The following is a 24,275-nucleotide window of genomic DNA, read 5'->3' on the forward strand; positions in this document are numbered from 1 at the left end:
CCCAGCTGGAAAGTAGCTTTGCAGAAAAGGACCTTCGTGGTTCTGGTGGACACCAAGTTGACCATGAGCCAGCAATGTGCCCTTGCGGCAAAGAAGGCTAATGGTATCCTGGACTGCATTAGACAAAGTATTGCCAGCATGTTGAGGGAGGTGATCCTTTCTGTCTGCTCAGCCCTGGTGAGGCCATACCTGGACTTTCTGTCCAGTTCTGGGCCCTCCAGTACAAGAGAGAGATGGACTTATCGAGAGAATCCAACAAAGAGCCAAGAAGGTGATGAAAGGACTGGAGCATCTGTCATATAAGGAGAGGCTGAGAGAGCTGGGACTGTTCAGCAGCTCAGGGGATCTTCTCAATGTTTGTAAATACCTAAAAGGAGGGTGTAAAAAAGATGGAGCCAGGCTCTTTTTAGTGATGCTCAGTGACAGCACAAGAGGCAGTGGGCACAAACTGAAACACAGGAGGTTGCCTCAGGAAACGCTTTTTCACTGTGAGGGTGACTGAGCACTGGCACAGGTTGCTCAGAGAGGTTGTGGAGTCTCCATCCTTGGAGATACTCAAAAGCTGTCTGGGCATGGTCCTGGGTGACCAGCTCTAGGTGACCCTGCTTGAGGAGAGGGGTTGGACGAGACAACCTCTGGAGGTCCCTTCCAACTTCAACCAGTATGTGAGTCTGTGATATGAACGTTTCCTGGTTAAGTGTTATTTGAGAATGATGGCATCTCATTCTGGTCACAATAAATCTGAGGAAACGATTGTTTGCATGTTCACACTGAGCTCATATGCCTATGGATCTATCTATATGCTTGCCTGTGTCATATTGGAAAAAAAAGGATTTTTTTTCTCACCTGAAATTAGCTATTTAGGAAGTATCTTTTTAAATTGTTGCTGTTTACAGGTTGTGTAACTTTGGACAAGCTATCTGCGACTCAACTGTTCTTTTATAAAATAGGGATACAACTTATTTCCTTTTAAATTTATTTTAGCATGTGCAATAAAAACTTAAACAGTGTCTAATGAAATATTACTGTCAGTGGTGGAAGCAACAAGTGCTAATCTCTAGTTGAGTATTAGAGATGGTTAATCCAGGGTATAGTGTGGGAGATTTTCATAAACCTGGAATATTTGGCAACTGATAGTATTAACAACAGGCTTGTGATTGCAATTTACATGTATTTTCAGACTATCTGGTTAGGCAAACCTGTCTATTTTATTTTAAAATATATATTGCTTAAGTAGGTCATTTTAAATGCCAAACTTTAGTAGTGTTGTTAAACCTGTGCTTTTCTCTCCACACTTTACAAAAGGAGTGTTTTGGATTAAACTTTCCATATGGGGTAGAACCACAGTCCTGTAATACACTGTCTTGTGTATGAATGCCAGACCTTGTACGAATGGTGTACTCTCAGCAAGAGACCTCTGCTCAGAGGAAAAACACAATATGGGAAGTGCTTAACTGGTGTTCGTGTTCCACTCCAATCATGCAAGACAGCTAGGTTTTAGGAAAATAGTTCACTGTCATGTCCATTGAATAATTTTAATTTTGAAAGCTAACTTGCAAAATGCAGTATATTTTTGTGATGGGTGCATGTGTCTGCTGTGAATTGCACAGGTGCACTGAAAATCAGTTGTTGGCCAGCAGATGCAAATAAGACTATAGTATGTGCAGTTGTTTACCTGTAGTAGATTTGCGTTGTGGACCGCAATGTTGCAGGTTGGTGTTGAGTACTAATATTTGGTTGCATCTCCCAAGTCTTGGAAAGGATCTTTCTATTCTACAAATACCGGGCATCATCTCGGGGGATACAATGGAATGATTTCTAACAGTTAGCATGACATGGAGTAGTAATAAGCATTTGCTTATGATATGAACTTCATATGTTGTCCTGTATTGCTATTTAGCTATTTCTCTTCTACTTCAAAATACTGAATTAAGTTTGGATTTGGTGCTTCAGTGTGCAGTTAGTTCACTTTTTCTTTAAATCAGATTCCGTGACTGCAGAGGCCTTCAATACCTGCTGACAACCCAGCTGGACGAAGTGAAGAAGTTCCAGAAGATTGTAAGAGAAGCAGTGAAAAACTTAGAAGGCCCTCCCTCTAAGCAGGTTATTGAGGCTGCCACTATCTGCCATTTGCGACCTGTTAGACTTCCACTTAACAAGTATGTCTTGAAAATAGAAAATATACTTTAGAGGTGTATTATTAAATTTTCCTTCATTTGAAATAAGAAGAGATTAAAGTCTTTATTCTGTAGTCAGGGTTTGTATGCCCACAGATACCACAGATCCATTTGTTAGAATCATGACCTTACTTTGGTTTTATTCTTATAAAATCTTTCCCTGTCAGTTATTATATTGAGTGTACGTAAGACTGTTAAATTGTTCTTTTTTAAGGACTTTGTGTGGTTTTATATGTTGGAATAGGGAATTACAGGAATTACTTTGGTTCCTGATGGAATTCTGAGTGCTTCTGTTTTCAATCTTCTGTATTGCAGCTGTGTCTTTTGTAAGGCTGATGAGTTGTTCACAGAATACGAGTCGAAGCTCTTTTCTCATACGTAAGTTCATAGCTTTATAAATTTCTTACTATTAAAAAAAAAGTGGAAGTTGGATTGTTTTATATTTTCTACTTTAAGTTTTCTGAAATAACTTAATGAACAAATTAGAGCAACTTCTTGCTAGTGGCCTTGATAGCAATTTTATTAGTCGGGTTTAATTTTCTATGTAAATTTAATTTGAAAAAGGTGTGTCCAAGGAACGAATACATGCTGCTTTTTCTCAAGCTGCTATAATATGACCATACATTTAAAATGAAGTGTTAAAGTGTTCAGAAAGTGTGTGTACAAATACAAGTATGCTAATTAAACAAATGTTCCTGTTTGTGCAAATATTTATTTGCAGGCCAGATGCAAATGGTATAATACCATACTTGTTCATAGATTTTTTTTTTTTTTTTAATTCTGTATAATTCAGGAAGTAACAAAATTTTACAAACGCCACAATGAGAGAGGAGATTTCAGACATGAATGCAGCTGTGACCTAAAAGAAGGGTTGCACCAGCACATGGTGTGAGAGAAGTATGCATAGTGGAGAGTACTGAGAGGCACAGATTACAGCCCTCTGCATGCTTTCTCTTTGACTTTTCTCTCTCATATCCCTCACAATGTCAAAATTGGATTCAAAAACCTTGAAGTCACTGAGAAAACATTTTGAAAAGTCTTTACCAGTGGGAGCTCTGTTACCTAATGATTGCTGGAATCATTAGGAAACGTTAGTGTGTTTCTGAATTAGCATTGTTTGTCAAGGAGGGAACCGGGAAGCTGTAATGTTCTTAAATAGTGCAGTACACAGCAAATTTTGTGTTTAACTGCAACTCTTGCTGATTTAAGAAGTCAGAATTGCAAATTTTTTAAATGAATAATAATTAAGATGTGTAAGCCTTTACAAAAGCTATTGATGATTTTATGCTGACAAAATGGCCTGTACAGTGATTTCATTGCTGGTACTGAGGTCACTGTGTTCAAAGCAAGCTTTTGGGATATCAGGTAATAAAAAAGCTGTTTACATTTGTTTGGTTTGCTTTTTCCTTTAATCAAATATTAGAAGGCTGAAATGTATGGTGAATAAGTAGAAATGGATGTGGAAGTAAAAAATCAGTGATAAGTATTGTGTTGGGTTTGTTTTTAAGTGTTAAAGGCCAAACGGCAATATTTGAGGAGATGATAGAAGATGAAGAAGGGCTTGTTGATGACCGTTTGCCCACCACAAGTAGAGGACTGTGGGCGACCAGTGAAACTGAACGTGCCTTGAAAGCTATTCTCTCCTTTGCCAAAGCTCACCGGATGGATGTTAAGCTAACTGAAGAAGGCAGCATATTTCTGGAACTCTTTGAAGCGTGGAAAAAGGAATATAAGGTACAGTAAATGAGATAGTGACGAAACAGTTGTGTAGTCCTTTTAAGGTAATATAAACAAATTTAAGCTAAATATGAACAAATCTAAGTTGTATTCCTGAAATTAGGGTTTGCCTACACAAAGCTTTTTCACAGTGCTTATTACAGGATTTGATTTTAAATGGTTTATATATGATTTAAGAGTTTCTAAAAGCTATACAGGCTACTAAGCAAATTAGTAAGCAATGTAATTGCATCTATTAAGACAGTATACAGATATAATTACATGTGTTCATCTGTTTAGTTAAATCAGAGTGTAGCAAGACTCAGCAAATCGAACATTGGTCCATTCTGTAATTCAGTTTACTTTCAGTCTTGTGCTAGCTACTGATGTCCTTTCACCATTGCTTTATTTCCTGGATCTTGTTTACTACACAATGTAACCTGAAATAATTAGTCTCCTGTTGTTTGGATCAGAGAGAACTATAAGAGTATACTATGGCTTTCTCCATGCATCGTTGTGCATCTGTGTTTCCTTGCAGTGAATACATACCAGTGATGGAGAAGGGGGAAGAGCTGTTGCGCACAAGGGTCTCATCCTGTCTTACAGCTTAGGTGTAATCAAAAGTGTTTTCTCTTGAATGCTTCTCCTCATTTTTAATTAACACAGACTTCAGCTTCAGTAGAACACACTTGGTACACTAGTGTAAGGCTTATTGACTCTTTCACACACTCTTTTTTTTTCTTTTGTGGTCTGACATGAGAGGAAATTCCTTTTCCTTGAAAGGTTTTCACCCCTGTGATCTTTCTCCCAGGCCTTCTGTTTCATGATTCTAGGAAGTTGTCACTTAACTTGCTTTTTCCTAGGAGGTTTTGAAAAAGCAAAGGTACTTTTTGCAGAAGTATGCTATCCAAGAATTTAAACATTTGTAATTAGCTTTAGTCTATAGAAGAAGAGAAGATACTCTAGAGAGTGATTTACTTTATGTATCTTAGATTAACTAATGGAATTCAGTCTGTCTTTGTTGTTCAGCAAACTCGGTTACTGATCACCTACTTTCCTCAAATTGGTGGCACTACTTAGGAGTGAGACTTAATCTGGAGCTGCCTTAAAAAAATTGCTAGCTTACAGTGTAACACAATGCAAAACCTTTTTAAACAAAATGACATCTCAATCAGCATTTAGGTATCTGATAGTTATTAAAGTTATTAAACCCTAATAAAGTTGTGCTGCTCTCACAAAGTCAGGTCACTTGCTTATGGTACCAAAATGCTGATGGGAGAATAATGACCCTAGCTGATCTCATGCTTCATTATTGTACGTCTTCAGCTTGTAGCAGTTCACAAAAGGAGGAGGACATAAGGTAACCAGTTACCAAGGCATTGCTATGCATTGGGTATTTTCTGCTGTGAGAAGGGAAGACAGTCTCTTCATGTCCTTTTACTTTAGGAAACAAAAGGTGGGACTAATATGCCAATGAGAATGAAAATAGTGCTGTTATGATGCCATCTGTCATGACTTGGAAGTACTGATTCAATTGTCCGTACTACTCTAATCTACATTGAGCTACAACCATAATACTCTGTAAAATAACCCTTAAATAAACCAAAATCTGAAACAAGCTTTTTTCCTTTTTTTCCTTTTTTTCCTTTTTTTCCTTTTTTTCCTTTTTTTCCTTTTTTTCCTTTTTTTCCTTTTTTTCCTTTTTTTCCTTTTTTTCCTTTTTTTCCTTTTTTCCTTTTTGCCTTTTTGCCTTTTTGCCTTTTTGCCTTTTTGCCTTTTTGCCTTTTTGCCTTTTTGCCTTTTTGCCTTTTTTGCCTTTTTTGCCTTTTTTGCCTTTTTTGCCTTGCCTTTTTTTTTCCTTTTTTTCCTTCCCTCCCGCTTTCCCTCCCTTCTCCTCCCCCCCCTTCCCCCCCCTTTTTGAAAAAGTAATTTTAGCTTAGTTTCCCCCTAATTTTAGTTTAGTTTCTTTAGTTTTGGGGGAGTAAGCTCCTTTCAGCTTACTCTCTGTCCTTACCCTGTATGCCAGGTTTAATACACAGTAATTTTATGTTTGTAATCTACACATAGCTTAAAACAAGTCTTTCTTGAGCTAAAAGAAAAACCCCCAAAAAATAAGCATCACAGCTCCCGGCAACTGAGTATTTAGAAATATTTTTACAATTGAAAAATCAGAAATCAACCAATAGTAATTTTTGGCTTTTGCAAAAGGTCTTAGAATTTCAGTAAGATCACTGAAGATTTTTTATAAAATACGTAAATAGTGGAAAGCTTGGGAAGAAGTATTTTACAGTATTATCAGTAATTTAAAAGTGTCAGTTTATATGTATAGTATACTTCCAGATGTAGACATTTCTTTTGTAGAAAGCCAGAATTTACTTTTTCGTGGGAGAATTGAATCTGATGTTATCTTCACCTTGTTCTTGTCTGTGCGTTTATCAAGACCACTCAAACTGTTACATTGCTTTAAAACATACTTCATCTTTAAGAAGCAATCTTAGTACTATAATAGCTAGCTGTTTAAAATTGCTTAATCATTTTTCCTTATTTTATTCAGCATTTGCTTAGTCTTGCAAGGCATTTTGTTTCTGAACTTTTAGTTGCATTAGTTATTGTAATAGTAATAGTTGTAGAAGAAATGAGAGACAGCTATTTATAGTTGTTCATAAAGAAAGGCTAGAAAAGAAAGCAGGCGAGATGATCTCTATAATATTTGTTTTCCTTCATAATTTGTTGTTGTTGTGGCTGAATTACTGTAAAGAAATACTATTCCTTACTCCAAAACGATTTTCCCATTACACATAGTATGGCAGAGTCATATAAAGGGAACTCGACTCAGTTCTGCTACTAATTTGCTTAGGCTTTTCTCACAGTTACTTCATGAATATTGGATGGTACTAAGGGATCACGTGTCTGCTATTGATGAACTGGCAATGGCTACAGAACGGCTGAGAGTGCGTCATCCTGATGAGCCAAAACCAAATCCACCAGTTCTCCACATCATAGAACCGCATGAGGTAAAGTACTTGGCAGGAAAGAAATGGTTTTTTTTCTGAAAGAACCTACCTGCTACAAAAACAAAATCTGTATCTAGATCTATGTATAAGGTCTATAATATGCCTCTGTTTCCATTTCAGAAAGCCTTGGTGGAGTAAAGAGTTCCTATCTATTTCTACATTCAGTGTATGGGCCTTTTTGAACTTGTAGCTCTTATTTTGATATTTTTGTCAGCCTTCTGACTGTAAGAGTGGCATGTTTCCAAAAGACTGCTGTCCTTCCAGCAGCAGGTGAATGGCTCTGGGACCTTTCTCTACAATTGCCCAGCTTTCCAAGCTGGTGGAAAATTAAGTTGACCTGATTTCTCACCCATATTGCTACTTTCCACAAGGATCTAAAAAAAAGCAGTGAAAACCTAAAAGACAAATCTTTTTTCAGTATCTTGGAATTTCTGAGCCACCTTTGAGACACTTTCTGTTCATGAACATAGAGAAAATGCTGGGTTGATTTAACATCTTAATTTTTTTTTTTTTGCACCAATGGAAATACGTTTTCAATAGAAACATTATGTGCTTTTTTCCAGTGAGATTCAGTGTTAGATAAAAGTGCTTTTTTTCTTTCTGTAGGGAAATAGATATTTTATTTGTGTATTAAAGCAATTTTTAAAATGGAGCACTTTGCTTAACAAATGTTTAACAAAGACGTCTAAGGTTTATGTATGTATTTGCAACAATAAAAGACACACCCATTACTTTGGCCTGCATCCTTCGGGTGCTTGCCTCTTCTGCAGTGTTAACTACACCACTACCAACTGTAATTAATCTAAAAAGGAGTCAGCTTGATGTTTCTATCTTTGTGTAGGTTAAATGAAAAGTGAAAGCTTCTAAGAAGTATAAAGAAAGTAATTAATTGTTTCTTACGCATTGTTTTTGGAACCAGCAGTAGAGTCTAGAATCTATTTGGCTGTAAGAAGATAGACGATAAATTGAATGAAATTTGAAAGAAACTTTTAAAAAATTAACTTATTTTAAATTGGTTTTGTCTCTGGAAAGAACCAATAATGCAAATAAAACCATAAAGAGCAAGTTTGTATACCTCCTGGGTCTCAGCCCATTCACAGTTCTGTGTTCATACTGGGTACAGGAAAGGAATAGATAATCAATTTTGCTTGGGGAGAAGCGCATCTTAACTTTACAGAATGAACTGTTCTTCTATCTGTCCCCAACAAATTATTCAGTTGAATTTTGCCAAAAAATGAATTTAAGCCTTATTGTAAAACTTAAACTTTTTTTTTCTTTTTTTTTAATACATGTTTAATACTGTTTCCGTAGGTAGAGCAAAATCGAGTGAAACTTTTGAATGACAAGGCGGTTGCCAAATCACAACTTCAAAAGAAATTAGGACAACTTCTGTATCTCACTAATCTGGAGAAAGTAAGGTTTATGGTTCCTTGGTCTTTACCAAAGTGATGCGCTCTATTTACCTAGTAAAAGAAACATACTATTATTTTTATTTAATACTTACATTTTAAAGAAAATGTATTTTCTGTAAAGATTCATTACATGTTGGAATACAGTGTGGTGTTCTTTGTATTATTGCATAGTCATAAAGTGATTTATTACATTATATATTTTGGCTATTTGCTTAATTACACAGTTATAAAACTATGAACTAGTTTTAGATGATTAAAACTTTCATTAAAACTAACTGGGCCATGTTTAGTAGAAGCCTTGTAAAATTATGTACCTCCCCACATACCCTTCCTATTTTACAAAGAGCTTACCTTCTTAAACAGAAGGACAAGCAGGTTCGTAGGTTAAATAAGTGTAAATAAAACCAGACAAACCGCATGTGTGTTACATTATTTTAATCATAGTGTTCAAGTAAGTATAATTATGCTTAATTAAGCATAGTTAAGCATTATTAAGTATATTTAAGTGTTTTTACAACAATGTAAAGCTGATAGAAAATATGAGGAGGTTCTTGTTTGAAGCTTGTATTTTACCAGGGTTTTTCAAAGCTGTGGTAGAGATGCAGATGCTATGTAAAGGACTGCAGTATGAACAGTGCTCCTTTTACTTACCATATATTGCATATTTTTTTAACTCCTCAAGATAGACTTATTTATTAATGAATGATGTTTTTTAATTTGCACACACACTTTTTTTAAGGACTTCATTATTCATTTTTTCTAGAAGCTTGTTTTAAATATAACTTTTTATTTGTCGAAACACAAAGTGGCTTTTTTTTTTTCCCTACTTTATAGTCTCAGGATAAAACTACTGGGGGAGTTAACCCAGAGCCATGTCCGATCTGTGCACGTCAACTGGGAAAACAGGTAAGATATTTAGTCAGCAAGTTTTTGTTTTTAGAACGTCTTTACCTAGATCTGAGTCAGTTGTGTGTCAGATTTTCAACATCTGATTTTAAATTAACATTGTATTGAAATGGGAAATAAGCCTTTTCCTGTAAAGTATCAGCCAGCCTCTCCCCTGAAGTAACATCTTGCTCGGTTGCAAGCATCTCTACTGCCTTTAGCTGTTGACATCAATGCTTGTTTTGACAGAATCGTTCCAAAAAAGTGTGTTGCTGATTGTTTTATAAGTCTCAAGTTTTGCTTTCATATTGTTGTCAGAAAAATTTCTTTGCCATTTATAAGCTAATAGAATGAAGAAATAGATAGGCTTCTGTGGTATACTATTGTATTTTACTGTAACTGCTCTTACTGATAGTATTTTTTTTTCTTCTGGACTTTAAAGAAATGGATATTAGCTACTTAAGCAGTAGTAAAAAACAACAGAATAAAGACTGGCAATCTGGATTTCTTCCCCTACTGCTTACCTCTTGAATTGCAGGAGTTGAAATTTAAGTGAGATTTAATCAAAACTGATCTATATCATAAAGTACAAAGCCATAGTTTGTACTTTACTTACCAGGCATTAGGTAAAAACATGGAAGGACTCCTGTACAGTTAAACTAAATTGGCTCTTTTTTTAGGGTAGCTATTTTAAGGTGTTTTAGCTTCTGTTAGCTCTATAGACATGTGTAAGCATGAACCGCTATCGTGCCATGTTTCCAAAATCCCCTCGGCACTGCTCTTCCAAGGGTGATACAGGTTTTTACAGAGAACAGTTGTTTGCCCTGTTAACTTTTATTATGCTTCATCTCTGAGCTGGAGGAGCTCACTGAAAGGAAAAATAATCTTTTCTTTAACTTTAGCCGAGACTGCCACTTGAGATGATAGCCTCATGTTGCAAGGAACTTTTAAAATGCTTTGCATCCCGTTTCTGTATGATTAAAAGAACCTTACAAAGCCTAAAAGATCTTTCGCTTGATAATCGGCCTGTTAGTCAATTCCCTCTGCTTCGTAGACCCATGAAAACTGTTTCATTTTATTCCTCTTAGAATGGCCTATAGAACAGACTAGTACAGGGTAAGACCCTATATCTAGGTGCAAAAACAATGGTTTACAAATTACTTCTCTGTTAAGGAAGGTCACAGCTGACACGTAGATGTTCTAGGCCCTTGAAGGACAGCTTCTGCAATGCAATCTTTTGTTTCTAATGCATTCTGTCAAAAAAAGATTAAGCCTCTCTGTTCAAAATCTTCTTTCTTCTTAAATCCAAAAATGTCGTCTAGGACTTAACAATATGTAAAAATTAAAGCACTTTCTTTAGGACTTTTTTAATAAAGACTGACCTAGTATGAATGTATAAATAAAGACTTTTACAGAAGGCCAATACAAATATTTGTGTAATTTTAAAAAAAATGTTGTAAATACTTAATCTGTGTACTTAACCTATGCATTAAGAATCATCATTCATAGAAATAAAAGACTGCAATATCTTTCTTCAAGTTTAAAACTGGGAAAATGCAAAAAACGAACAATAAATGCAGAGAACTTCTGTGGATCATGAATCTTTCTGTGCTGGAAAACTTTGAAATCCAGGCTTTTGAGCAGCTGGAGTGCTAAAAATTCTAAAATTCTTCAATTTTAATCTGATGAGTTTCATGGAAAAAAAGTAATGTTTCTATGAAAATGTAATTTGTCATTTTTTAGTAGACTTTTTCTTTTGCATTGATCCAAAACTGATACTATGTTGTGTTTGTTTTTTTTTAATTCTCTGCATAGTGGGCAGTGCTGACATGTGGACATTGTTTTTGTAATGAGTGTATAGCTATCATCATAGAACAGTACAGCGTTGGCACCCGCCGGAGCTCAATTAAATGTGCCATTTGCAGGCAGACAACATCTCATAAAGAAATATCGTATGTCTTCACTGCAGAAACTGCAAATCAGGAGGATGATATTCCTGTAAAGGTATGTTATTTATGTGAGCTTTGTGGCCCGAACTTTCAGCAGTGCGTGTTTGTTGTGTTTTGTTGCATACTGCATTTAGGCAGACAAATCTACCATGTAGTTTTATAAGTAGGTTCACTTTTATAATTAGTTTTGTTTAACAGGTATAGTTCTTTTTCTTTTGAATTGGACATGATGTATATAGGCCTTCTAGTGTAACCAATGTTTTTGCATCCTTCCCCAGGGAATGATGCACGTTTTCCTGTCAAGTAAAAGGTTTTTTGGTTTTTTTTTGTTTGGTTTAGGGTTTTTTTTAACTTATTCTTTTCATAACTTTTAAGAGTTTTGGAAACAAAACATGAAACGGTGTGAAAGAGGATAGCTTTTTAACTGTGCCTGAGGAAAGGCCTTGTAGATGTATTACAAAATCACATATCTGTTAAAGTAATTGCTGAGCTTTAGTTATATTTTTATTTTAGCATTTGAAACTGGGTAGAAATAAATGCTGTTTGTATGCAGGTAATTTGGTTTTTTTGGTTGTGTTTTTGGCTTTTTGTAGCTAAGGAGAGATGAGGCTTTTTGGAGCCATAGTTTTACTGTGTTTGCTTGAAATGAGTAGTTTGAGAAAGCTGGCTGTTAGGATAATGGAAATATTTTAGATTTATAAGTCTTCGTTGTTAGCCAGAGACATAAATCCTGATTCTGAGCTTAAGATTAGTCATCTGGAATATTTCTCGAGCTACCTGAGAAGTAGAGTAGTTGTTTTGCATTTTGCAAATCTATGTGTCTGCTATACAAACCATAATTAGGAAGAAAAAACAACTACTTTTTTAATAGGGGTGAATGAACATTAAAACCTGAAGGGAGATTATATATATGCTTCCTTCATCTAACTTGTCCGCTAATAAATTAGTGGACAGGTTCTAATGAGTATATTCAGTAACTTGACCCAAAGTTTATTCAGTAATAAATCAAATCACAGCAAAGAAAATAGAAACATTTTAACCTCATAAAATATTATTTATCATAAACAGTACTTTTCACTGGAACCTGTTGACCATGCATTTGTTCTTTGGAGAAAGGTTTCTCTGGTGTGATGTTGGGGAAATTCTCTTTTCCCTACAAGAGTATCATCAATAGCATGGTTGTGAGGCCACTTTCTTAAAGCTCATCCCCAATTCTTTTGATCTAGTTGTGTGGTGTAAGATTTTTCTCTATATTCTAGATGAGTGTTGACTCTGTGCAGTTGGATACTCTGCAACAGTATTCTTTCTGGGTTTTTTTGTTGTTTGTTGTTTGAAAAATCAAAAGGAAAACTTTGGAAAAACTATTAGTGCTTCTCTCCTATCTGCATTTTAAACTTGTTGGTATTTGGTTAAAGCCTCACTGACTGGATACATATACCTACTGAAAAGATGATTGTTGAATAAAGAGTGACTTTTGGTCTTAAAACAGCTCCCTGCCTGGGCAATTTCTTTTTCAAGGCTTTCTACTGACAATGTACAGCTCTGTTGAGGACTGGTAGCTGTATTTTCCACTGTGACTTTCTGTGTTTATTCCTTTTAGCCTGGCTTTCTAAGGAGACAGGGTCTACTATCTTAGACTTCTCCCTTAATTTAGCAACCCATTAGATCATTTCAAACAGCTTGACACAGAGTCCGAGTTTCAAAGGTAATGAATTTTCTACAAGTCTTATTAAAATAGCCATCCATATAACGTATGTCTCCTACTTAGCAAAATACCGTGGCTTGACTTTCCCCTTACTACAAAAGATACTTTAAAGTTCAAGTCTGTGGGGGAAACTTTATTTGTAACTTGTGTGCCTTCCTAATGACAAAAGTTAATGAACCTCTAGACACAAATGTGTAGGAAAACAGTCCTGATTGCACTGTTTTATCTACTTTTCTTGGTAACAGAGGGTTTTCATCGGGTTGAAGGCAGGGGTGGAGGAAGAGACAGCATCTCCATGAGTCTTTAGCAATACTGACACATACGTAGTGCATCGGTACATTTTTGCTTTGCACAAATCTGTTATAGAAGAGTGTTAAACCAAAAACCTGTGGTTATTGCAGTTGTGGAAAAAAGAGAGGATTCTGGACTAAAATGCAAAGGTAAAAGACTAATATTGGTAATACTTTGATCTAGATGATACTACTACCTTTAATTAAAATATGATTATAATATAGCTGGACATAGCAATCATAGTTTTAATCTGGTTAGTGTAGTTAAAAGTAATAACAAAATGTGCTGACAAATAGTTCCATGGTATCTCTGCAAGTATCCTTGAACCTTGCAGGTATACTAGGGTTGCTGGCCTGTACTGAAGTCAATGCTACCACGATCACACTAGTTATGTCAGCTTCCCTGGACAACTGGAATTCCATTTTATGAGTAGATGCTTCCTAACTGAAATTATTCAATTTGAAGTAGTTGACAGCATGCGGCACCAGGGGGAGTAAATAGGCTATATTTTTGAAGTGCTAGTTATTAGGACCTCACTTCGTGTGTGTTTTTTTTAACAAATTATTTCCTCAGGGTTTAGAGATACCACCCTGTTTCTAACAACAAAATTTCAAATATGTTTCATAAATCGTGTTAAAAAAAATAAAATAAATAGAATAACTAAACTTCATAAGTAAAACACAGAAGGAACATGTCATCTACTGTCCTGTGTAAAAGGTTGTAGTGTTTTCCTGAAGTATTTCTGCGTCAAAAACTTCAGGCAAAGCAAAAATACAAATTCTGTGTGAATTCACATGTTATCTTGAGCAAGGCCCATTCTTATTTCATGAAAAATTAACAGTTTATACTGTAGCTTCACTGTATGTACTATCAAAACAAGCAGCATTGTTAAAAATAAAAATTTCTACCTCATACTCCTTTAAGGACAGTTAACAAAGGATAACTAACTTACTATGGTTTCTCTAGAATACTGAGGTTAACATCAATATCTTGCGGTATATATATAAAAATCGTGTGATTTATTCAGCATTTATATTTTAATCTGAACTTTCTCAGTCCCTCTGCTCTCTTTCAGTATTCAGTACATACATCTTTTTTTTTTTTGTCCTTCCATTGTGTCATATTTATCTTGCTCTTTATTGTACCAGCACTAACCATCTTAAGTTAATGACTTAGATGCAAAAGGACTACTGTAAATGGGAGCATTTTATACTGAGAGAGAGATTACTGGCATCCCTGTATGTTTTGGTTCTGTAAAAGCCTCCAGTGTCTGGTCAGTATTACAGTGGGTATTGCCAGCCTGTCATCTGAGACAGAAATTGTTTGTTAGAGGGTAGTTTTGATTCTAATGTGTGTTGTTCCATCATTAATTAGAACTAGCCAATCTGTTTATAAATACTCATCTGGATATTCAACAAAATGACAAACTCAAGGTGTATGGGTAATGAGTGGGGTAACATTTTTTTTTTTAAGACAGACTGAAAACTGACAGTTTCATCTCTCCATAAATATTGAGAAGAAATTGAAATTTTTTGTGTGCTATGAACCAAAGCTTTAGTCAGTTGTTAGTTCAATGACAAGTCTAATATAGTTTGTCTAATACAATGTAAGCAGAGGGATGGAGAACTTTGCACACTTAGTTATCTTGTTTAAAAAATAAAGCAAAAAGACTGTAACCGCTTTGATCATTGTATGGTTTTTTCTTCGCCATAGTTCCTCTGACTGACCTTGTACAAAGTCATGTTTGTAACACCTGAGTCACAGGAAGTCTGAAGGGTGGAAAGATCAACAGTGGCTAAAGCTACTACCTCTTACAGCAGGGAAAAATAGGACCTATGGTAAGGTCCAAAAAAGTCTCTGAGCAAAAGACGGAGTAGATTAGCCAGAATTGTCATCATTGAATCACAGATGAACGGTATCAGAAAAGCACGTAAATGACCCTGGAATATGTAGGAAATACCAAAAGTTAGTCTCAGATCTCCTAACTGAAGGTGGTTATGATTGGCAGGCAGCCACTGTAGGGCTGCAAATGTGTCATTCATCCTTGCAGATCATAACACCGACTGACCTAAGCATTTTTAATTGTCTATCTGACTTTGGAAACAGTGTTAATGTCTACCAGGTGCAACAGAGATGTCATGAAAAAAGCTGGTTTACTTCTATGTCTGTGACACAGAGTTGGAATTGCTATGGAAGACCCTGGGAAACAAAATGGTAAAACAGTCTGCAGAAAGTCTTTTACATGTATTTCTGGAGCATTTCTTTAGCTGCATAACATACGAATGATCGAGCAGCACAGCATTGCTTCCCAACTTGTGCTTAGACTGCTGATATCCTTCCCCACCAATTCTGCAAGCAGCATTGCTTTCAGTAAATTTGATCTGTCATTGTAGCAAGCCAACATAGTTAATTCAATGTTCAGAGGACAGGTGCAGACAGAAATAAAACAATATTTGTCTAGCTGAATCTAGTGCAGCTTGAAATTACTATGCATGTAAGAACTAGTAAGAAATTAAATAAGGGCTTCTTAAAAAAAACACATTAGGTAAAATTGTTGTAATACAAAATACATACTGAAGGAAATAGAGGGAGATACTGAAGAACTGTTTCTCGGAATCCTCTTCCCGACTTAAGGGGAAAGGGAAGAGTACAGAAATCAAAGTGGACAAGAAGTAGAATGTAGTATTGGATTCATTAAGCACTGAAAGACTTCTGAATGCAGAATATGAAGATGTTTTCATTGCAGCATGCAATCATTCAGGAACTAATTTAATTATATTTACCAATTTCTTATTATTTTAAATATAATTAACAAGCTTCATAGTACTGAGCATAAGTTTGGTGTTGCCAGAGTGAGAAACAAAAGCAACAGAAATGACGAGGTAGGTTTTTTCATTGCCAGTTTTCAAGAAGTGTGAAAGGAGGGAAATTTAAATGTGCATTTGTGGAAGATTTTTTAAAGGTTGTGGTACTAAGGTAAACCTCAGCAAGCCTAAGTGGCATGGTTGGTGCAACTGCACTGCTTGGCTATCCATTCTGCCTCACGCAGCACTAGATAGGTGTATCTGTGTGGCACTTCATTCTTCCGTGTACTGCATATGCTGGAATACACTGCTGATTCTATAGCAGTGCATTATAAGGGAGGCATAACTGCATAAAAGCAGTTCAGTGCTACTTAACCTGCCCTTCCTCCAGGTTGCTAATTTTTAATTTGTGTAAAGATACATAAGAGTTGTAATATAACATTATTTGATAAAACAATGAATGTGGAAGGAGTTGTTTAATATCTTACTTTACTAATGCTGTTCTTTGTCTTTTCAAAGGGAAGTCACTCCACCAAAGTGGAAGCTGTGGTCCGAACACTGAAGAGAATTCAATTTAAAGATCCAGGGGCTAAATCCTTAGTTTTCTCAACGGTAGTAATCACCATTTTCTGTTTTGTCTTTGTGCCTGTGTGAGTTTAAAGCAGTCATAATATTTTCAGGAATTAGTTTAGCTACCAAAATGTTGAATCACTCTGGACAGCCACTTGATTGTTTTGAGAATTTGTAGGGCAATTCATGTAACCGGGACATGAACAATGATCGTAGTCAACAGATGTAAAAGCTTGATTCTTTAAAGGGCAAACATTTAGATTTATATGGGAGCATTAGAAATTCTAGATATTTTTAAATGTAATGTCCAGATATTTTTGATACATTGTAAAACTGATTTTGTGATGGCTACCAATTTCTTTTATTCAAGCTGATCTTTTTAATTACATTTCTTATTTAGTTTTATGAAAGATTCGGTTCCTGGCACACAAATCCTTTTTCTTCCCCCCCCCCCCGCCCCTTTTTTTAAACTGTAAATGCTAGTATTTTGAAAGGCCTTTTTATCTACTCTTTTTTAGGGAAGTTAATTAGTATATTTTAGTTGTCATTGCTGTTTGTAATGTTGAGTTACTTTTATTGTGTTGTGTGTTTTTCTTTTTTTTTTTTTTTTTTTTACAGTGGCAAGATGTGTTGGACATAATTTCAAAAGCTTTGTATGACAACAACATGATTTTTTCTCAGATCAATGGAATTAGTAAATTTCAGGTACATAAAGGATATTTTTCTTAAAATTATTTTCAGTGGGGAAAATTACAGTTCATAGAAGTTAATTTGATCCTTGTACTACATTGCTTCATTTGAGAAACTGAAAGAACAGCAAATTTGTTTGGCAGAAGCTTTGATCTCTAACTCACAAAAAGCCACAATTTAAAGCCTTTGGAGATAAACAATACATTCACTTTTGAGAGAGAAGCATTAGCATGGATGTTAAGGATGAGACACACTGATCAATGTTGCAAGAAGTTCTTGCCTTCCTGATATCTGTCGAGGATCTGTTCTGGGATGACAGGTCTTGGATCAGTCAGGCTGCAAGACTGTCACTCTGGGGCCTGTAGTAGCTGCTATAATTTCTTGAAAACATAGAGATGTCCCCCACACTTTTTATTGAGGAACTTTAGTCACGCTGCTGTGATGTTTGCCTTTTAGGAAAATCTCTCTGCATTTAAATACGATCCCAACATCAATATTTTGCTGCTGCCTCTTCACACTGGTTCCAATGGACTAAACATCATTGAAGCAACTCACGTTCTGCTTGTGGAACCCATTCTGAATCCTGCACATGAGCTACAGGCTATTGGCAGAGTACATCGTATTGGCCAAACAAAGTAAGAGTTAAAATTGCATTGAGTGGTTTAGATACGGTCCGGAATAGAACTGCATGCAGTAATCAGAATAAATCTAGTTCACTGAACTTCTCAATTTTGGAGATGAGAGTATTCATAGGAATCCTATTTTTAAAGGTGATAATATAAGGGACAGAAGGATAAAAGAAAGTTTGCTGAAAATACACAATGTGTATTTTGGGGAGTTCTTTTGTGCCATGGGGGTAAGATGCAGAAGCAAATTGCATTTAGGCGTTTAGGAAGAGTGTAGGCTCTTGAGTCCAAAATCCTGAAAAACCTTATTCAGCTGCTGCCCTATTTTATGTGTGCTGTTGATGCCTTAGTTTTTAACTTCAAAGTTCTACTTGTAAGCATGTCCAGAAATCTCTTAACTTTGCAGGTCTGAGCAACTCACCATTTATATCATATGCGGCTAAGTTCAGGTACAGCCCTTCCTAGTTTACTTGAGAGACTCCTTCTAGCTGGTCATTCCCAGCTCCAGATTAGGAGCTGCATAAGTTGTTGGGGTTTTTTTTTTGCAGGGAGGGAGTGTTTTTGTTTTTTTTTTCTTCCCCAAAAAGAAAGTTATAGCACACACTTTTGAGAACTGATTAGTTTTTAAATCACAGTTCTGCCCTCACCCCCATCTACATCTTTTTGAAGACATTAATGAGTTTGCATATATTTTGTTTGTTTCAGTGATGTAGATTTTACACGGGTAATACTGAACACTTAACAAAGGCTTTGGAAAATTTGTCCTGAACAGAAAAGATGCATATGTTTTTCCTTAGGTTTCATGTCACTTGGAAAAATAATAAAAACCCCTGCACATAAAGAAGAAAATAGCTGGAATCAATTCTGGAATGATAATATTCTAGAATAATAGTGGGGTTTGTGTTCTGGAAATGGAAGCAAAGCGAGAGGGCATGAATGAGCATGTATGTGAAAGAATGTTTATGAACAGGTGGATATTTGGGTGTGTTGGTAAAGATTTTGAATTAACTGTGAGGGCATAGGAAAGATTGATTGCAACAGCCTGCATTATAATTTTACATGATGCTGGCACAAAAGGTCTGGCAAAACCCTTGCAATAAAACCAGCAAGAATGTGTGCTGTACTTCTTAAGAATAAGACTTCAGCAAGGTTTATTTGAAAAAGGGCTGTTAAGTACAGTGGGCATAAGGGAATACTCTGTTTAGTTTCACTGGTGCAACTATTACTAGTTCAGTTGTTCTTATTTACTTCTCTTTTTTGGGTAGACTGTTGCCTATGAATTACAAAGTGTTCCCCCAGAATTCCTCTGTGTAATGTTACCTGCCAAAGTTTCAACTTAAGATCTGAAAACCATCCAAGCACTTTCAAGGGTCCATATATTGAAAAATGTTTATACTGGGGAGCCTGGAGTGATTTTTCATTTTTGTCTTTGGAGCTGACTCTTTTCCATTTCACTTTCTTGTGCCTGACGTTTCATTTTTTTATTACAGCTTTCTTTTTGAAATTTTGTTTCATAAATGGAGTTCTCATTTTGTTTTATGTTTATTGACCTTCTGGTTGTTATGTTTTACCGGTGTTTACAATTTCATGTTTACTGACTACAATTACTGACCTTTTTTAAAAAAAAATATAGTATTTTGCCATCTTCAAGAACAATATTGTTAAAACTCTGGGAATGAGCTTTAATTATCCATCACACTGAACTCTGTCTCTTGGACTGACTTGTGACAATGCAGTATAAACGACAGGCTAGACACTTGAGGACTGTTTGTTTATAGTACGGACACAGAAAGCAGAACTTCGCCCAGCATCTGCTTTAGGGTTTTAGTTAATACAGCTTATATTCATTTAGTATGTGATCCAGCCAAGTGGGAGTGTGTGCTCTGGGAGGCACTAAGCATCCTTAAAGGTCAGCGGAAGTTGTTAATCACCTTGTAAGATTTCTTTCTTAAAATACAGAGGCTTTTTTTCAGCACTCTTACAATATGAGACAAAAATGTGATCTTGAACTTTGACAGTAACAGCATAACTTCTGCTCACTTCTGGTCTTGTTTTCTTTTTTAACACATTCAGATCTACCATTGTTCATAGGTTCCTGATAAAAGCAACAATAGAAGAGAGAATGCAGACTATGCTGAAAACTGTAGATAGAAGGTATGTGTTCATTTTTTTTAAAACATCATTATTGCATGGAAAATGAAAAGGTGGTTCTCTGCCATACTTTTATTGCAGTTAGGTATGCATATCTTACATATAAACTTCAACTGTTCTCTTTCAAATTGTTTTGATTGACAAAAAGTTTTAAGACTTGAAAAATTGATCTTTTAACCTGGTTCCACTAACTTGAAGCTTAAGGTATTTTAATTCTCTGGAGAATGTTTTGGTTACATTTTTATATTTTATTTCATAAAAGCCCAATTAATTAATAAATTATGTGTTATGATTTATCTTTTCAGTTCACCTATCTATTATGATTTATCTTTTCAGTTCATTAGTATAAAAGCATTGCAATTACTAGAGTAATACTAAGCCTGCCACTGGAGTAACAGCATATGTTATAAGCTCTAATATAGGACATTAATTCTTTCTTTCATTATTTTTAAATTCTGCAAACCTAGTCTGTCAGTTCTGTGTCACACTGGTTCGTTTTGCAGTTAGTGCAAGAGTTGTCCAGGTGCTAGCTTGTAAGTCAGTCTGGTGTGCAGACACAGAAAGCAGTTTTCACTGTGTTTATCTTGTCAAAATCTATAAGCAATGACGGACTGGGAGTGGAACAAAAGTGGTATTTACATTCTTTATGCAGAAAGTACAAGAGGTTTGTGCCTCTTTAACTGTATTGTATACACATAACAAATCCAGGAGGAGGCCTTAGTTTAAGAAAATTAGTTGGTTTTCCAGTTTTTTGGCTGTTACAAATTATGAGACTAAAAATTTACATGCGTATCTTTGGCTGTAGTTGTGAAAGATTTCAGCTTTAGCTTTGAAAGAATGATTTAATTAGTTTCCGTATCTGTAAAGTAGCACTACTTTTGCATATAAAATTCAGATAAATATACAGTGGTTGAATGAGGGCTAATGTTTTGAAAGTAATATCAAACCTTATGCTTGGAAGCTGAAGCCGGTCCCTTAAACGTTAAGAGGGCAAAGCGGATTATCCCATGTTCTGCTGCCTCTGCAGTGTTTGGTTTTGACCACTGTTAGGGACAGTAGATGGACTTTGTATCTTACTCAAAATGTGCAAGAGAAGTAGCTGATCAGCGTATGCATTTTCCCTGATAGAAAGTGTGTTTTCCTGCTGAGCTTCAAAGCTGAACAGTTATTGGACTGTGAACCGTGTGGTCCGTCTTCAGCGCATACAGCTTGTTACTTAAGTTGATTCCTTTTCTGATGTCTGCATGCCATTTTTTCCCACAGCCACACGAGCTCTTCCATGAAACAGTCAGAAGCCTCAGTTCTGACAGTGGCAGATTTGGCTGACCTTTTTACAGAGGAAACGGAAGAACTTGAGTAAAAACATTGGTTTGGCCTAATGAAATCATAAAGTACCTGACCTAATAAGCACCGGTATAGAGTCCACTTGATCTGTCATTCCTGTAAACATCATCTAACATTCGTCCGTAATGGAGCTATTGGAAAAGTCTTAATTGTTACTGGCTTATTTTGTGGTGAAGTTCTTAGCAGCACACATTTCTGATAGCACTGGAGAAAACTTGCACTTTGCACATTCTACAAAAACCTGGATTTTAGTCCCAAAGAGCATTTGAGCTGGATGCTAAAACTGAGATCTTGGATCCCTGGTTGAGAGGATTTTTACCGTCAGGTTTGATTGGCTAGTAGCTCACTCTAAGAGCAAAACTATGTGGGTGGTTGGGTGGGAAAGGGAAGCAGAAAAACACAAATCTAGTTTTTTTTACTGTACAAAGAATTGTTAGAAAGAATGACTGTAAATTAATATTCTTCTAGAAAGGGCTTGTTAGCATTTAATGCAGAGTTACTGAACATCTTATTGGTAACACTTTAAATGACTAATCTTTACTAATAATTTGGATATTTGTATTAGGCTTTTAGATATTCATAAAGACTTGTGACAGTTAAAAATTTCATTGTTAATGCTTACTCACTGCAAAATGATGATAATTAAATTATGCTTTTTGTATGTATGCTGGTCTGGTAATCAGTTAAATACTTGAACTTAGTGTACATGTTTTCACTTATTCTTAAAGCCATGACTAATTTAGTGCTTTGTTTAAAAAAAAGAAAAAAAAAAGTAATGCATTTGTTACTGAATTTTTAAAAAATTAATTGGTTAATCTGCTGACCACTTTATAAGCATTTGGTGCTTGTGTACATTTTCTCACCCTGATTTCTTTGTCTCGTTCTCCCCCTTAAAAATTCAGCAATCTAAATATTCAAAATAATGAGATTAAGGAAGGCAGTCTAATTATTAGGTACCTAGTCTAAGTTAGATAAGCAGTGGAGAGAGATGAAACTTCATCCTTAGATATGTGAGATCACTCTACCCCATCTCTATTGACAGTAGAGAGTTTAGAAAACAAATCTAGGCTAACTTTTAGACTGCTTAAAGTAGGCAAGATAAATTTTAAGCCTTTTGGCATAGCTTATGGATATACATTTGCTTAACACCATTTCTGAAGGTATTACAGAAGCAAGCTCGGTTACGGAGTTGGTGTTAGACACAGTTTTGTGTTTAGAGACTGGGCAAATGCATATGCATAAACAACAGGCTACTTCCCTCAAATTGCAGTATTTACTGCTTCAGTAGACAATGGGTTTTGTATAATTTAGAAACCTTACTTGAGGTTGAAATTAAAATGAGTCCTTTAAGAAATATCATCTTAGAATTTTTACTCTAATCATGTCTGCTAAATAGATTTGCCATATAGTTATTGAGCTTTTTGAGTTCTGTTTTCAGTAATACTACATTTGGGTTGCACCGTTTGGGTATTAAGCCTATCCGCATGGTAGACAAGTTTTCTGCTGCTGACAACAAATGTGAATAGAATTTACATGAATAATATTGTATCAGGAAGTGGTTTTTTGGCATTTATAGTCTGTTGTCCTTCTGGACCGATTAGATACTTTGTTCTAAAGACTATTTGAGTAAATTTACAGACAATGTATCTTTATTTTCCATATTTGTAATATGCATTAGTCTTATTTATACATTTTGTTTTGGCGATTACTGATTTTTTTGCAGATTACAGTTTGCAGCAAGGGAAATAGAATAGACAGACTTTTTTTTAAATGAGATTGATCAAACAGTTTGCACAGGGACTTGAACATATTGGGAACTCAAATGACCCTAAGCAACCTGATCCAGCTTCAAAGTTGGTCCTGCTGTGCGTGGTGTGTTGGACCAGATGACCTCCATGGATCCCTTCCAGCCTAAATTATTCTACAGTGTACTGGAGCTCATGCTGTACAGACACTCCAGGAACTCTGAGGGCAGCAACATTCCAGTTTCCTCATCGTCCTCAGAGAATTTTAATATTGTACGACGTAATGTGACTGAACAAGGAGCTGCTGTTCACTCTGAGAAATGATATATCTATGTTAAAAACTGTGGAAGCACACACTGTTTACATTCACAGCTCCCATTTTAAATAATTAGATGCGGGAATAACAGTTGTCAGTGAATGTGAAGACAGAGAAGCAAACTGAAAAATATCTGCTATGAGAGGCTTCCCAAACTCTGCAGGTTTTTGGCTTATTTATATATAAAGATGGTGGTTTCATTGTTTATTTACAAAAATGTGGCTTTTGGTTTCCTAACCAAAAGCATAGCTTCTCATCAAGCAGTGCATGAGTCTTCAGTCCTGACTTACTTTTTTTATGCTCACATAACAGCATGGAATGCCAGAGGTCTGGTTCTAGGTGCTCTCCCGGCTGCCCTGGAGCGCCAGGACCTAGAGCTCTAGAGGTATAATGTTAAAATGTGTATGCTAGTTGTGTTAAAGCACCTCTTAAAATTGGAAGGTTGAACCATTGGAGTATATAGCCTGTGTCAGTAATAAAATGCATTCTTCAAGTTTCACATAATATTAAGTACAGAGACTAAATGTAAAGAATTCTTTTGAAAAAGAAACCAAACTGTAGTTTACCGCTTTTTGCCATTCTTTGCAACATTTAGTTTCTTTGACAAGGGTTTTCTTTCAGACATCTTAAAACACCTCATGAGATGAACTCTTTCTTTTTTTTTTTTCTTCTTTTTTTTTTTTCTTCTTTTTTTTTTTCTTCTTTTTTTTTTTTTCTTCTTTTTTTTTTTTCTTCTTTTTTTTTTTTCTGTTAAGGGTGCAGCTTGTACATCTGCAGTGCTTTTCTCTTATCAAAGCACAGTAAGCCTGTTTTCACAGTGCTGCCATGATTTTGCTCTCTATCAGGAGAACACTCTTTTGAAAGACAACATCTCAACTGA

General features: G+C 35.6%; 1 protein-coding gene across 14 annotated transcripts in view; it reads left to right on the forward strand.

The window, feature by feature from the left end:
* The window catches only part of SHPRH (SNF2 histone linker PHD RING helicase), a 57,870-nt gene extending 33,971 nt beyond the window's left edge, over positions 1 to 23,899 (forward strand). For 5 of the 14 annotated variants that reach the window (XM_075146217.1, XM_075146218.1, XM_075146221.1 and 2 more), the window contains 12 exons: positions 1,986 to 2,159; positions 2,493 to 2,555; positions 3,686 to 3,911; positions 6,764 to 6,907; positions 8,219 to 8,320; positions 9,154 to 9,225; positions 11,020 to 11,208; positions 16,473 to 16,565; positions 17,142 to 17,228; positions 17,670 to 17,848; positions 19,913 to 19,993; positions 21,254 to 23,899. In XM_075146217.1, the coding sequence (XP_075002318.1) occupies positions 1,986 to 2,159; positions 2,493 to 2,555; positions 3,686 to 3,911; positions 6,764 to 6,907; positions 8,219 to 8,320; positions 9,154 to 9,225; positions 11,020 to 11,208; positions 16,473 to 16,565; positions 17,142 to 17,228; positions 17,670 to 17,848; positions 19,913 to 19,993; positions 21,254 to 21,350 (1,507 nt within the window). In that variant the 3' untranslated portion in view covers positions 21,351 to 23,899. Of the gene's footprint in view, positions 1 to 1,985; positions 2,160 to 2,492; positions 2,556 to 3,685; positions 3,912 to 6,763; positions 6,908 to 7,027; positions 7,291 to 8,218; positions 8,321 to 9,153; positions 9,226 to 11,019; positions 11,209 to 13,103; positions 13,299 to 15,255; positions 15,364 to 16,472; positions 16,566 to 17,141; positions 17,229 to 17,669; positions 17,849 to 19,912; positions 19,994 to 21,253 lie in introns of those variants that run through there. The other 9 variants (XR_012673035.1, XM_075146219.1, XR_012673034.1 and 6 more) reach the window with 9 other exon arrangements.
* The last annotated feature ends 376 nt before the right edge of the window (positions 23,900 to 24,275 follow it).

This window comes from Calonectris borealis, chromosome 3 (assembly GCF_964195595.1).
Source record: "Calonectris borealis chromosome 3, bCalBor7.hap1.2, whole genome shotgun sequence".
Classification (NCBI taxonomy): domain Eukaryota; kingdom Metazoa; phylum Chordata; class Aves; order Procellariiformes; family Procellariidae; genus Calonectris; species Calonectris borealis.